The sequence below is a fragment of the Leuciscus leuciscus genome (genome assembly GCF_965113295.1).
Source record: "Leuciscus leuciscus genome assembly, chromosome: 13".
Lineage (NCBI taxonomy): Eukaryota > Metazoa > Chordata > Actinopteri > Cypriniformes > Leuciscidae > Leuciscus > Leuciscus leuciscus.
In genome coordinates, this window is record NC_138737.1 from 9011913 (window position 1) to 9024700 (window position 12788).

At 38.7% G+C, this 12788-nt stretch overlaps 2 protein-coding genes across 9 annotated transcripts in view; one reads left to right on the forward strand and one right to left on the reverse strand.

Annotated features, from left to right (window-relative positions):
* The window catches only part of fnbp1l (formin binding protein 1-like), a 46948-nt gene extending 40185 nt beyond the window's left edge, over positions 1-6763 (forward strand). Inside the window, exons 10-17 of one of the 4 annotated variants that reach the window (XM_082188114.1) lie at positions 282-434; positions 1877-1891; positions 2184-2293; positions 2550-2682; positions 2909-3003; positions 3943-4085; positions 4427-4585; positions 5449-6763. In XM_082188114.1, the coding sequence (XP_082044240.1) occupies positions 282-434; positions 1877-1891; positions 2184-2293; positions 2550-2682; positions 2909-3003; positions 3943-4085; positions 4427-4585; positions 5449-5456 (816 nt within the window). In that variant the 3' untranslated portion in view covers positions 5457-6763. Of the gene's footprint in view, positions 1-281; positions 435-1876; positions 1892-2183; positions 2294-2549; positions 2683-2908; positions 3004-3942; positions 4086-4426 lie in introns of all 4 variants that reach the window. The other 3 variants (XM_082188113.1, XM_082188115.1, XM_082188116.1) reach the window with 3 other exon arrangements.
* A 776-nt stretch (positions 6764-7539) lies between these two features.
* Positions 7540-12788, reverse strand: part of bcar3 (BCAR3 adaptor protein, NSP family member) — a 76824-nt gene continuing 71575 nt past the window's right edge. For all 5 annotated transcript variants that reach the window (XM_082188108.1, XM_082188107.1, XM_082188109.1 and 2 more), the window contains 6 exons: positions 11825-12543; positions 10555-10670; positions 10227-10398; positions 10003-10114; positions 9713-9919; positions 7540-8435 (listed from right to left, as the gene is read on the reverse strand). In XM_082188108.1, the coding sequence (XP_082044234.1) occupies positions 8260-8435; positions 9713-9919; positions 10003-10114; positions 10227-10398; positions 10555-10670; positions 11825-12543 (1502 nt within the window). In that variant the 3' untranslated portion in view covers positions 7540-8259. The remainder of the gene's footprint in view (positions 8436-9712; positions 9920-10002; positions 10115-10226; positions 10399-10554; positions 10671-11824; positions 12544-12788) is intronic.

The window sequence follows — 12788 nt, forward strand, 5'->3', positions numbered from 1 at the left end:
TAAAACTTTAACTTCTGCTTTCAGACCTACGCTGTCAGTACCAACATAAACTTCCTGACCCTTTTGTCTTTTTTAAGAACATTTCACATTTTTTCCTTCCCTTGAAAGCAGTTCTTGTTTTTAAAAACCCTTCATTGTAATGAAAGTTAACGCTTTGCTTATAAAGCTACATTTAACAAGATAGACTTCATTCATTCAGTCATTTAACTAGGGATTGTAGATTTGCGTGTTCGTTTGTTTGTGTTTGGTTATTAGTTCACCTGAAATCTTTGTTGTCCCAGCTTCCCCCATCCAACCCTCCTCCTTCCCGCCCAAGTATTCCCTCTGGCAATATCCAGCCTCCTAAATTCACAAAAGAGCGAAAGGCTAACCATCAATCTGAAGTGAGAAATGCAAAATCTATGATTCCATCCTTCCGAACTGTGAAAAGAGGGGTAAGAGTCGCCCTGGTGTGTGTGGGTTTGCCGTGATTATGACATTAGCGCTTGCCGCTTACGCTTGGGCCGGTTTCTCTCACCCAAGGTTTAGCTAATTCCTGCACGTGAGGAAACAGCGAAATATGATTGTTTTGAGTGAAGGAATAAGGCTTTATCTGGGTCCAAAGAGCTGTGCCTATACATTTTTTTTAAGTTTGATTTGTTGCGTTACTCAGTGGAACACGGTGGTGGAAGTGTTGGGTGGGTGAATTTTTTTTTTCTTCTTTTTTTTTTTCTTCTTGCTTTATTTTTTAAAAGCGCATGCAAGTTTGCATATTACTTAATACAGCTCAGTAGCTCTTTCTGTAAACCTGTTCACACTGACATTGATGTTACAAGTTGCTTTGTGTGCAACTAAACCTTTTTTTACATTGAGATGATTGCTGTTGCTCATTTCTCTTATTGAAAATTGATAACTTGTAATTACTTGAACTCTGTAAATCGCTGTCATTGTGAACACGCCGTAAAACAGACATGTGAAGGGAAACACAGGGAATACATTTACAAATATTAGGGGGTTTTCTTCTGAATATACACGAGTATAGTCTGGGAGATTTACGGTTTCGAAAAACTCTCCTTTGAAGATCTTTTAAATCCTGAACAAAGCTTTTTGGATAAATACCAAACTGATTTTGTTTACCAAAAATGTTTAACATCCAGCTGTAAATCTCTTTGTAGAAAAATGCCCATCCATACAAGTCCATCCTTTTGTAAACAACAGAGCGAACGATGACCGCTCACGTACAGTTTGATGAGGACGAAGGAGATTTTTGCCAAGGTTTAACATTTGTGAACGTCTTTTTAACTATCCGGATACAACTATTCTGAAATCTCACAAGCGTCATCTTTGTTTCCTTAACATTTTCTTGGCCTGGTACATCATTGTGCAACAAACCAACTGAATATTTACAAATTTATCAAGTTGTTATAGATGCATATTGGATTGCTGTCATTAGTTAAATAATCTGTTGTGGTGGCAACTCTAACACTCTGCCGACTGCCATAATAATGGATTACCTTTTCCTAGTAGATCAGAATAACTGATTCGAAAACCAAATGCCACTATATTACCTGTTCTTCTTTTTGCTTCTACTTTATAACCTAGCTTAAATGGAAATGTTGAAAACAAAGATGAGGTTGTGGTTTCAGGCTGGTTCAGGTTTTTAACCAGATTTCCAAAATGTCTCTTTTGTGGTGTTAACAATGTTAGACTAACATGAACTGCGCTGGAACTGCAGTAGGTCAGACCTCGATTAAGACCTGGTTTATCCTGATGATGCCGTTCTGTGTGAACGTGACTAAAATCATCAGTCAAAATGCATTCGATTGACTGATGTTGATGAGCGATCTGTTGTCTTTGTTTCTTTTTGAAATGGCGTGACCTAACCTTAACCTCTCAGTGGTCTATAAAGCTGGTAAGTGATGTGTGTTTTGGACTGCTGTAGTATAGATATGAAGTTTGAAAATAGACTTGAGTGTTTAGTTCTAGGATGCTATGACTGCATTGAAACCCCCTCCTTCCTCATTCTGTACAGCTTAAAGATGTCTTTCTTATAGTGTGGCTAAATGTTTATAAACTTTCAGATGAATTGCAAAATTGGAATGTATTCAAACTAACAGGCCCATTAAGCTCTAGGAAGGACATCTCGCTCTAGAGCGACTGTATACCATGTGCAACTGTGTCTGGAATAACCTATATTTGTACAGGCGCCAACACTAGAGGATCTCAGCCATCTTCCCCCTGAACAGAGACGCAAAAAACTTCAACAGAGGATCGATGAGCTAAATAAAGAACTACAGAAAGAAATGGACCAAAGGTAGATTATAAAGCAATTTCTTCACATGAGCAGAAAGACCAGAATTTTATTACATACTAAAAACCATCTAATGCTGGATTTTTTTTATTTATTTAGCATAATAATATTAATTTATTTGAATGTATTTGAATTTTAATAGCTATTATTGATTATTTTCTGTTTGTTTGCATCGATGCATGATAACAGCTTAAACTATTTAAAACCTATTAAATAGCTAGAGAATAATATCTCAAAATCATAATTGTCCTTGTCACAGAGATGCTCTTAACAAAATGAAAGATGTCTATGAGAAGAATCCTCAGATGGGAGATCCTGGAAGTCTCCAGCCCAAGATTTCAGAGACCATATGCAACATGGAGAAACTCCGCTCTGAGATCCATAAAAATGAGGTAACCTTCCCTGAGGAATGACTTATTGTTGCAGTCTTATAAGGAAGCACAGTCTCTGGGAATGTACATCTGGATAAATCTGAGATAAAACAGTTGAGCAGCTCTGTGTGCCACCGCCATCTAGTGGAGGAATGGACATAATGCGGATTCTGCATCACATGAAATGACTGAAAATTACTATTTATTTGGACATAAATCCCTCTTCACCTGTCTCTCTTCATCTCAGAGTTGGCTGGCAGAGGTTGAAGGGAAGCATGGATCCCGTGGTGAGCGGCGGCCCAGTGCGGATGTGAACCACCACACACCCCACGGCAGAGAGAGGTCTGGATTTCCTGATTACATTATCTGCATTCTCAGTATAGACAGATGTATATGTATATATCCTGTATACAGTCATCCCTTTAATGAGTGCCTGAACCGTATGTAACCCACTCGTAGAAGAGTTATCGAGCTGTTCTTGCTGTTCTACACGATTTTTCTAGATCTAAATGAGTAGAAAGGCACAGCAGTGATTTAAAGAGGTTGATGAGATCATAATATCCCGACATGGAAAAATATATATTAAATTACAGTGTGATAACGTCCATTTTCTGATAATCCATAGAAATATACCCTACTGTTCAAAAGTTTGAGGTCAGTAAACATTTTTTTTAAAATAAATTAATACTTTTATTCAGCAAAGACACAATAAACATAAGAGACAGTAAATATGTTTACAATGTTAAAACTAGCAAATAAATTCTGTTCCTTTAAACTCTATTCATCACAGAATCCTGAAATATTAAGCAGCACTGTTTTCAACATTGATTTCTGAAGGATCATGTGACCCTGAAGACTTATGATGCTTAATAGACTGCTGAAATTCAGCTTCGCCATCACAGGAATAAATTACACTTTAAAATATATTCAAACAGACAGTTATTTTTAATTGTAATAATATTTCACAATATTACTGTTTTACTGTATTTTTGATCAAATAAATGAAACTTTAGTGAGCATTAAAGACTTTTTTTTTTTTTTTTACCAAAAAATCTTTATCTCATATTATTTTCTTTTTATTTGTCATGATGTACGTAAACCAAAAGATATACAACTGGTATCAGTGCAATAGCAGCTTCCCATAATGTAACACTTCAGTTGAAAACACAAGATGCCAAACCATCATTTCATCAGTGCTTTGTGCATCCACACGTCACACCGCTGCCTCTGAACGGAAAGGCTCCTTTGATGCATGGCTGTTGTTTTTCTCCTGTCTTTCAGCCCTGAAGGCAGTTACACAGATGATCACAGTCAGGAGCATCGGTCTCCACCACAGCCAGACCCTCACGAATTTGATGACGAGTTTGACGATGACGATCCTCTCCCGGTCATCGGCCACTGCAAAGCTCTCTACTCTTTTGATGGTAAAAAAAACCCCAGCTTGCTTTAAATGTTCCTCGTTTAGGACGAGTTAAGCGCTGTTGACCACATTGTGGCATAATGTCGAGTAGAAAGATCCATAAAAACAGTTTCACCAACCAATTCTGCCCACAGGAATTACTATACAACAAAATGACAGATTTTTACTAAATAATTCACTTAAGTGCTTTAACATAAAGATTTATGCTTTGTTAATGGAAGCATAAATGTAAGACTAATTACATTACAAATAATTTACATTTGATTTATTTAAATAAAACTTTGAAGACTTTGCCTCCTCATCTCAGAACACTGGTTAAGGTATTAAAATATGTTTTTTCCTCAGGCTCTAACGAAGGCACGTTGGTTATGAACGAGAACGAGGTGCTGTACGTCATAGAGGAAGATAAAGGCGACGGATGGACGCGGGTTCGGAAAAATGGCGGAGTGGAGGGCTACGTCCCCACGTCCTACGTGGAGATCACACTGGAGAAAAACAGCAAAGGTGCGGTCACCTACATATGACATCACCCACGGCATCACCACCTAGTTATGACATCATACATGGGGGAGTGTGTGTCAGATTTACCGTGACTCATCAAGTGCAGCTCGGCTGACTGCCATATGCTTTTGTTCACTGTGTGAGCCCGAGGACAAACACACTCACACTGTCGAAAGTGACTGTATTCCCTCTACACTGCGACTGCTGCAGCGGATCAATCTGTAGACTTGTAGAGATTTTTATTGCTTTTTATTCCATTTTAATAAGTGTTTTTAATCAGTTTTATATCACTGGAGCAAAACTGAACAAAAAGCATAGGCTCCTTTTCAAATGCCTGTTTGTCTGAGAGATGAGTTCCTCATTATATTCGTGAGAGAACTTGTCAAACTTTAATCAGCTCTTAATTGTTAAGATTTATGTGTTTTTTTTTATACATGTTGAAACTTAAGTACACTCAACTCGGAGCATCTCTGCATTGTTACTACAGTCCAATCATTTGTTCTATTCAGTGCGAGGATACAGTGATGTACTTCTGATCTTTCAGTTCATGCAGTTTCCAGTTCTTCCACCTTTCTTCGAAGTGTTATGTCCTTGCAGCTAAATTTCCACTCATCATAGCGCCAAACCTGTTTCACTTCAACTCTCTCTGCGAGTGCTACTCTTCTTGTTAAACTTGTGGTGTCACAACTTCCTTTTTAATTTGGGATTTAATTAAAATAATCCGAGAACAATGTGTAACTTCAGAGCAGCACTCAGTTTGGCTGGCTCACTAGCGCCCTCTATCTTTTTTTTCTCTCGCTGGTCAATCTTTGTTGTCGGTGGACCTGTCAATGACTCTGTCCTCTCTTTTCTCTCTGTGGCTATAGGTTCCTGATTGGATGAGTGGGGTTCTGTGGTGTTTGGTGGACGGGACTCACTGCTGTGGGTCTGTTAATGGGGCGGTGGGGTGATTTTAAGACCGAGATTGTGTTGGGGCAGGTTGCATGTGTGCATGCTGTTTGTCATGGCCATTAACATAATTCCATTGCAGCAGACATTCCAGGGATATTGGAGAACCTAACGACGAGAGTCGTTGCCTGGCACTAACATATTCAGGGGAATGTTTTGCCTGTACCATCATTTCATGTTCATCATAACATGCACCTGCATGATCCACAGCCTTTCGTTCCTCATTCCGTGCTGACAAATTGATCCCTTAGTAGATTTAACCACTTATCTCAACTACGTACGTCTTGTTTGTGTGTCCGTTTCTCTTTTGACTACGTTTCTTCATTGATGCATTCCATGTTAACCATGATATGAATCTCTAAAGCATGACCAATCAGAGTAAAGGAAGCATGGTGCTACATTAGCCATTGCAACAGTCCCCACACAACATCCACCCACTGGCCCCGCCCCCTTTGCATAGTCTGCTGGATGGAAGGAGCCTGGTGCAGTTCTGCATTTGGCCAGCAGGGGGACCCAACACCACATAAAACAAGCGGAGGAAATGCCAGCGAGGACCTATGAACACCAACCCATCATCTCTGCCTTAATTACAGGCCTCTGTATGGAAACTAAAAGCATATAGGGGTCTATCTGATCCTCTATGCCCAAAAAACTGCTTGTTCTTGGGCTGCCAGCTCTTTGTGGTGCTTTCTCCATTTCTAGTCCAGCTCCTGGTTTCACATGTGCAAGAACATGCTCACTGTAACTTACGAGGACCACACGTCTCCAGAATCCGATCTCAAGTGCGTGTATTTGTGAATGTGATTCTTACATATACAACTGTGTATGCATATATGCATATGTATATACCTAGTTAGTTTTTATTATTAAACTGTATGTATTAACATCTTTATTTCAGAATGATTGTTTTTATTGTGACTTTTTTTTCTACGTTTTTTTTGTTTTAACAAATTACTTCCAGGCTTTGCTTGTAAGAACCGTGCCGTACTCTTTTTGTAACCAGTTCTTCTTCTTGTCTGAACTCTGTTCTCAGTAGGACCCTGGTCTTAACCGATGCACTTTTTACCCTGTTGCATTTGAATTGGATTATTAGGGAGTGAATGATGTCAGATGTGAAGGCTTGATTTTGTGTGAATGTGTTGTACAGTAAGACAACGTTGACCACTATATACTGGGGTTTGTGTTGGAGCAAGAGCAACCGAGAAATAAATACTTATGTCTGTTTGTCTCGTTCATCCTGCCTGTCGTTTATTGGAGTTCTTCCCTCTTTTGTGTTTAGTCTGTATACTGTATTTTGTTTACATTCCTACAGTGCACATTGTATTTCATCGCTATTGCTGGGTATTTGTTTATCAGGAGCCAAAGTTTCTAACCTGTAAATACAGTATATGCAGTGCATCATGGATTGTACACACACACACACACACACACACAACCGTTCAAAAGTTTTGGGTCAGTAAGTAAAAAAAAAAAAATATATATATGTTTTAAACCAGACATTTTAGGGTCACCAAGGATGCATTTATTAAAAAATCGTGAACGATTTCAAAATTTGTGTGTGGGTATGTATGTGTGTGTATATTATAATAATAATAATAATGAGATTATATATATATCTTTTTAAATTTTTTTAATGTAATTTATTCCTGTGATGGCAGAGCTGAATTTTCGGCATCATTTCTCCAGTGTTTCATGATCCTTCAGAAATCAATCATATATGCTGATTTGATGCTCAAGAGACATTCTTTTTATTATTATTATTATCAGTGTTGAAAACAGTTGTGCTGCTTAATATTTGTGTGGAAACTGTGAAAAAAAAAAAAAAAATCCCCGGAATCTTTGAATATAAAGTTCAAAAGAACAGTGTTTATTTAAAATGGAAATCTTTAATTAAAATAAATAAATTATAAAGATATTTATGGTGACTTTTGATCAATTTAATGCATCCTTGCTTAAAAGAAATCTCACTGACCCGTGTATATGAAAACAACATTTCTGTAACAATTAAAAACCATTCATTAGATATTTATTTAATATTTTTCAGAATATTTCATTTATAAGTGATTATTTACAGGTCAATATTACTTCATACAATATATTACACAAACTAGCCTTCACATGCGTTCACTAATGATTATGTACATTCTTTTCCATGTGGGTTTTTTAAACTGATCAACACTGCTTTGACCGATGGGTTTCATGACATTTCTAAAAGTGTACAAGCTTTACTATATCCTGTTCCTTCATAGTGCTGAACATGTGTCTTGAAGGTGTAATCCATAATTCCAGTCCTCTCTTATCCATCACTTCATATGTCAAGTGATTGACCCCATACATACACCTCATGAAGTGCTCTCTGCCTCCAACTTTATCTTTATTTCTTAGGGTGGATAATGTATTGGCCATCAGATATATTCTACGTACCGTTCCTTCTTTTCTTGAAGGTAAAACTGGTACCTGCCCATTTCACTAGTCATAGGTGTGGAGCACAACACACCTCTGGAAGGTGCATATGGAAGAAAGTAGCTCTCCATAGACAAGTGCCATTTGTGCTCATGAATGGCTTCCAACTTGCAAGCTGCACGTGATCTTCTGAAGCTCATGTTATGTTAGAGAAGATCCTTTTTAGGTACGGAGTCAGACGACCTTTGACCTGCCTCCAGAGAGGTTCGACAGTTTCTGCTTGCTCAGAGAGTCTAATATACTGTACAAAGTGCGTGCCTCATTTTTCAGAGTTCTGTGTGTTTGACTGGAGGCTCAAGTTTTCTGGACAGGGCCGTGAGGATGAGTTTGAATTTGTCGTATCGCTCTGTCTGGTCCACGGCCGCCCCCCTGCTGCCCCAGAGCAGACGCAACTGGAAATCAGTCCTCAAGATCTCCAACATGTCATCATTAGGTTGGAAGTCTGGAGAGAAAATGAAATATCATTATTAAAGTCGCCATGAAATCAAAATTGACAATTCATTTTTATTTTTTTATACAGAATGTAGTGTTTATTATAAATTATTTATTTGTGCACATCATTATATATATTTTTTCATATCCCCTCTTGTTCTTTAATCAACAATGTTAACCTCCCTTCCCCCTGGATACGATGTCTGTTCTCTTCATGACGCGTCTCACTATATCCTCCACAACTGGCATTCAGATCTGCTGCAACTCCCAACTTTATACGATCCAGTCAATACCCAAGGACCACATCAAGTCTATGTATATTTTTTTTCTATCCAGAAGCCATTTCTCTCGGAAATAGGTGTGTTGGAATTTAGTCTTGGCCTAATGGTTTGAGAGTCAGACTGGTAACCTGAAGGTTGCGGGTTCGACTCTCAATACCGGCAAGAAATGACAGAGGTTCCCTTGAGCAAGGCACGTAACCCCCAATCGCTCCCCGGGCGCCGTAGCAAACATGTTTCCGGTTGGCAGTGTGTTGTCAGCACTCACTGCTCCTAATGTGTATGCACTAACTTTGATGGGTTAAATGCAGAGGACAAATTTTGCCATACATAGTATGGGTTACCATACTTGGCCTTCACATCACTTTAAAAAAAAACTTTAATAATATACTATTGTTTACTGTGAATTCATGTTGGTTCATACTTTAGCTAATGTTAATTTATACAATTTGAAATGTTACAAATGTATTAGTATACAGCATACAAAAATTTACCTAAATTAATAAATGCTTTGTATTGTTCATTAATGATACAAATTAAGTTTATTTTACATATTTTGTTAATTTTCATTTATCAGTTTATTTGAAAATTTACTACAACATAATATTGAATTGTTATATAAACAACCACTGATTTAAGTCTCACAAACCTGAAGTACACATCACTGTAGAAGTCCTTGATTCATTTTGAGTCAGACATGACTAAATTACTAATGATGACTTGTTCTGTAGGTGAATCATGTTAGTAACTGCTCTAAAGATTACTTGGACTGATTGAAACTGATCATGTTGTTTGAGTGTCTTTTTGAGTGATTATTTTAAAGAACAAGCTATCCTAGCTTGCTAGGCCTTTTAACTTCCTGAGGAAGTGATTCTATGATTCAAATGCTAATTTTCTTTTGGATATTAACACAACGACCTGAACAGCTCAATGTGTTTTGCTCACCAGTTCCCTCAAAGTAAAGCACCACATGTTTCTCCTGAAATGACTTGTAATGTCCTTGTCTTACCCTGGAGGATCCGCTGTGCATTGCAGGTGTAGGTGTCCGCATTGCGTGCAACAGCACGAGCTCCTTCCAGATGCCGGAACATGATTTCGCAGCCTTGGTCGTTGTTCTCCCAGACGTCCATCTCTTCGAAGGTGACTGCAGGCCTCTCCATCAAGGTGAGCAGTGGCATTAGCAGCGGGACACTGGCATTGCTCAGTGGGATTTCAGCTGGAAAGACAAGAACAAGAACTTAGTTAAAGGTGACCTACTGTATAAAGGGCATTAAACATGCTTTATTGTCAAAAACTCACCACTTCCTTCATAGAGTCCTTTGTAGAATGGTTTCAAAGATTTCTCATAAATAATGGCAGTCTGTGTATATTTTCTCCGCAAGCTAGTCCACGTATGATCCAGTCTGGTGATCTGTTCATACCAGAAAGATCACACAGATTAAAGCTTGTTGACCGCACACAGAGAGGGAAAAAAGTCTGCGCAAGTCAACCGAAAGTGGCAGATAGAAGGAGCTGTTTGGTACCTGAGGCATGTCCAGTGCTTTCATTATTGAGGAAAAGGCATAAAGATCTCCCATGGAGTCTTTGAGCTCCAGAGCGACCAGAATGATCCTGTTTAGGGTGGCTGCTCGCTCCTCCAGACTTCCTGTACACCCCAGGATATCCACAGCAACTCCAATTGCCATGGTGTTATGCCTTTTTAAGAAGAACCAGCAATGCATGTTAAATGTGTGGCCTAATATATGCATGTAAGACGTTCAAAGAGTTAATATTTCTCTGAAAGAGTTGTACTCCTTATATATCATCAGAAATCTACTTTATAGATCACGTGTGGTAACAGCATCCGTTTACCTTTCCATGAGGTCCTGCCGCAGCTGTTTCCCATGAGGAAGAGTCACCAGCTCCAGCCCAGAGGTCACGCTCATTTGACCTTTCAGCTCCTCAGAAACATTCAGGATCCTGGCAACCTGTAGCAAGTACACACAACATTTGCATCAAAGGTAGTAACATCCAGAGTCGAAAGTATTGCACAGAAGCTAATCTGTGATTGTGAAGGGTTTCTAAATTTGGGTTGTGGGTGGATGTTTTGTTGTCCATTACATTGGTCCTGTGACTGACATAATCTTCCAGGTTAAGATTTCATTCCCAAATACACAGACAACAATCTGGAGCCTCTTTCAGAAGCAGTAAGATATGTGGAGAGTCACATGTATAAAAGGCGTTTTAATTGGATTCATCTACATTTAGCCCTGGCTGTGTGGCACAACTGTGGTCTTGTCCTCTGGTTGGCTGGAAGAACCAGTCTTCATCCTGAAGAATAGGCTTACTAACATAACCAGAGCGTAATTACAGACCTGTCGGTCAGGATTGTATTCAGTAAGTAGGTGTGGATGACTATCCCTAATTCTGTTTTCATCTTTCTTGATTTTCTCCTTTGTTGTAGTTTCGTTTTCCTTTTTTATTCCTCTCCCTCCAAATTTTTTTAAATCGAAAGCCATCAAATAAACAATTTGTGGTAGATTTAAATACTTTAAATTGCCGTTTTAAATTTTGACATTTAAGTTGCATTACCAGTAATTGTTTCCTAAAACAATGCATGGTTATTGCAAATTAAGGTCAAATTTGTTAACAGTGGTTAATCCATTAGGTATCATGAACTGTACATTTAAAACCTTTGTAAATGTTGGTTATGTTATTTCCTACATATACTAACACATTTTTAACGTTTCAAGTTGTATTCGTTTACATGAATGTATTATGAACAAACATAAATTAATAATGAGCAATGTGTATTTCAGTGCTGTCAAACCGATTAATCGCATCTAACAAAAGTTTGTGTTTATATAATATATGTGTGTACATATTATATATCCATATACAGTATATATATGCACACATATATTATTTAAACAAACTATTATGTTAGATGTGATTAATCACAATTAATCTATTTGACTACTAGTATTTTTATAAATTAACAATCTAGATTAATAAATGCTATTAACTTTTTTTTCATTGTTAATTCAGGACACCTAATGCATTAACTAATGTTGACGAATTGAAAATAATTAATTTTCATTTAGATTGTATGTTAACTTCAAAGACTCATAATTAATATTACCTGGCAGTCTGCTTTCAGGATGTGTTTGGCGATGGTCTTTGGATCCTGACTGATGAACAACTCTTTGGCTTTCTTCAGCACTGTCATCTCCAATGGTTTGTTCTCCACTGGTAGAAGCCGGAAGTTGACGTCACCAGGTTTGAATGCTGATTCAGTTTCAAACACAGGTCTTTGGAAACCTTTCTTGCCATTCTCTTCTTCATCCACATCCTCCTCGTTGTCTTCCTCACTGTCGCGTTCCAGGGCCTCAATGGCGTTATGGTAGGAGCTACGATCTAGTTTAATGCTGCTATCACTTCTCCTTAACTCCTCCTCAGTCTTTAACCTCTCCACATAGCTGTTAGCATGTGAGATATTCATCTTTTCCCAATCAGCAGAGCTGCATGGACTCAGCTCACAGTAGCTTACTTCCGGACTCGATGAGTTACCCGACTGCTGCCGTCGCTGTTTGTTGGGCTTTACCGGGGGGACTGGTGGGGTGAGGGTCTTCAGGCCCGGGGTGCAGGATACTCTCATAGTGGGAACCTTGCTGGGTTTAGGGGGCGGTCTGGGACACAGCTGGCTGTCAGATCCACGAATGGCCTCACCAGGCTGGGTGTCGAAGGCCATTCTGCGTGGCACTGTGGGGCTCAGAGCTGGCTCACTTCCTGTTCGGAAAACTGGGGATTTGGGGCATGGCTGGTGCTCCATATGCCGAACCTGAGCCTGGGGTCTACAGCCTGAAAGCAAAGGAATTCATTCATATCCATAATATCACAGTTTTTTTTAATTAAAATAGACAGATGGACTTTTTTTGTGTAAGTTTTCTTTTGGCATTCTGCACGGCAATGCATATTCAGCACTCTGGATTCTGACATGGACAGCAAAGCTGCGTTTTGCGCATAACCATATTTATTCCACTGACACAGGCATAAATTATCTCCATCTCCACTTTCATTCTTCTCCACAAAACATTTTATTTTGC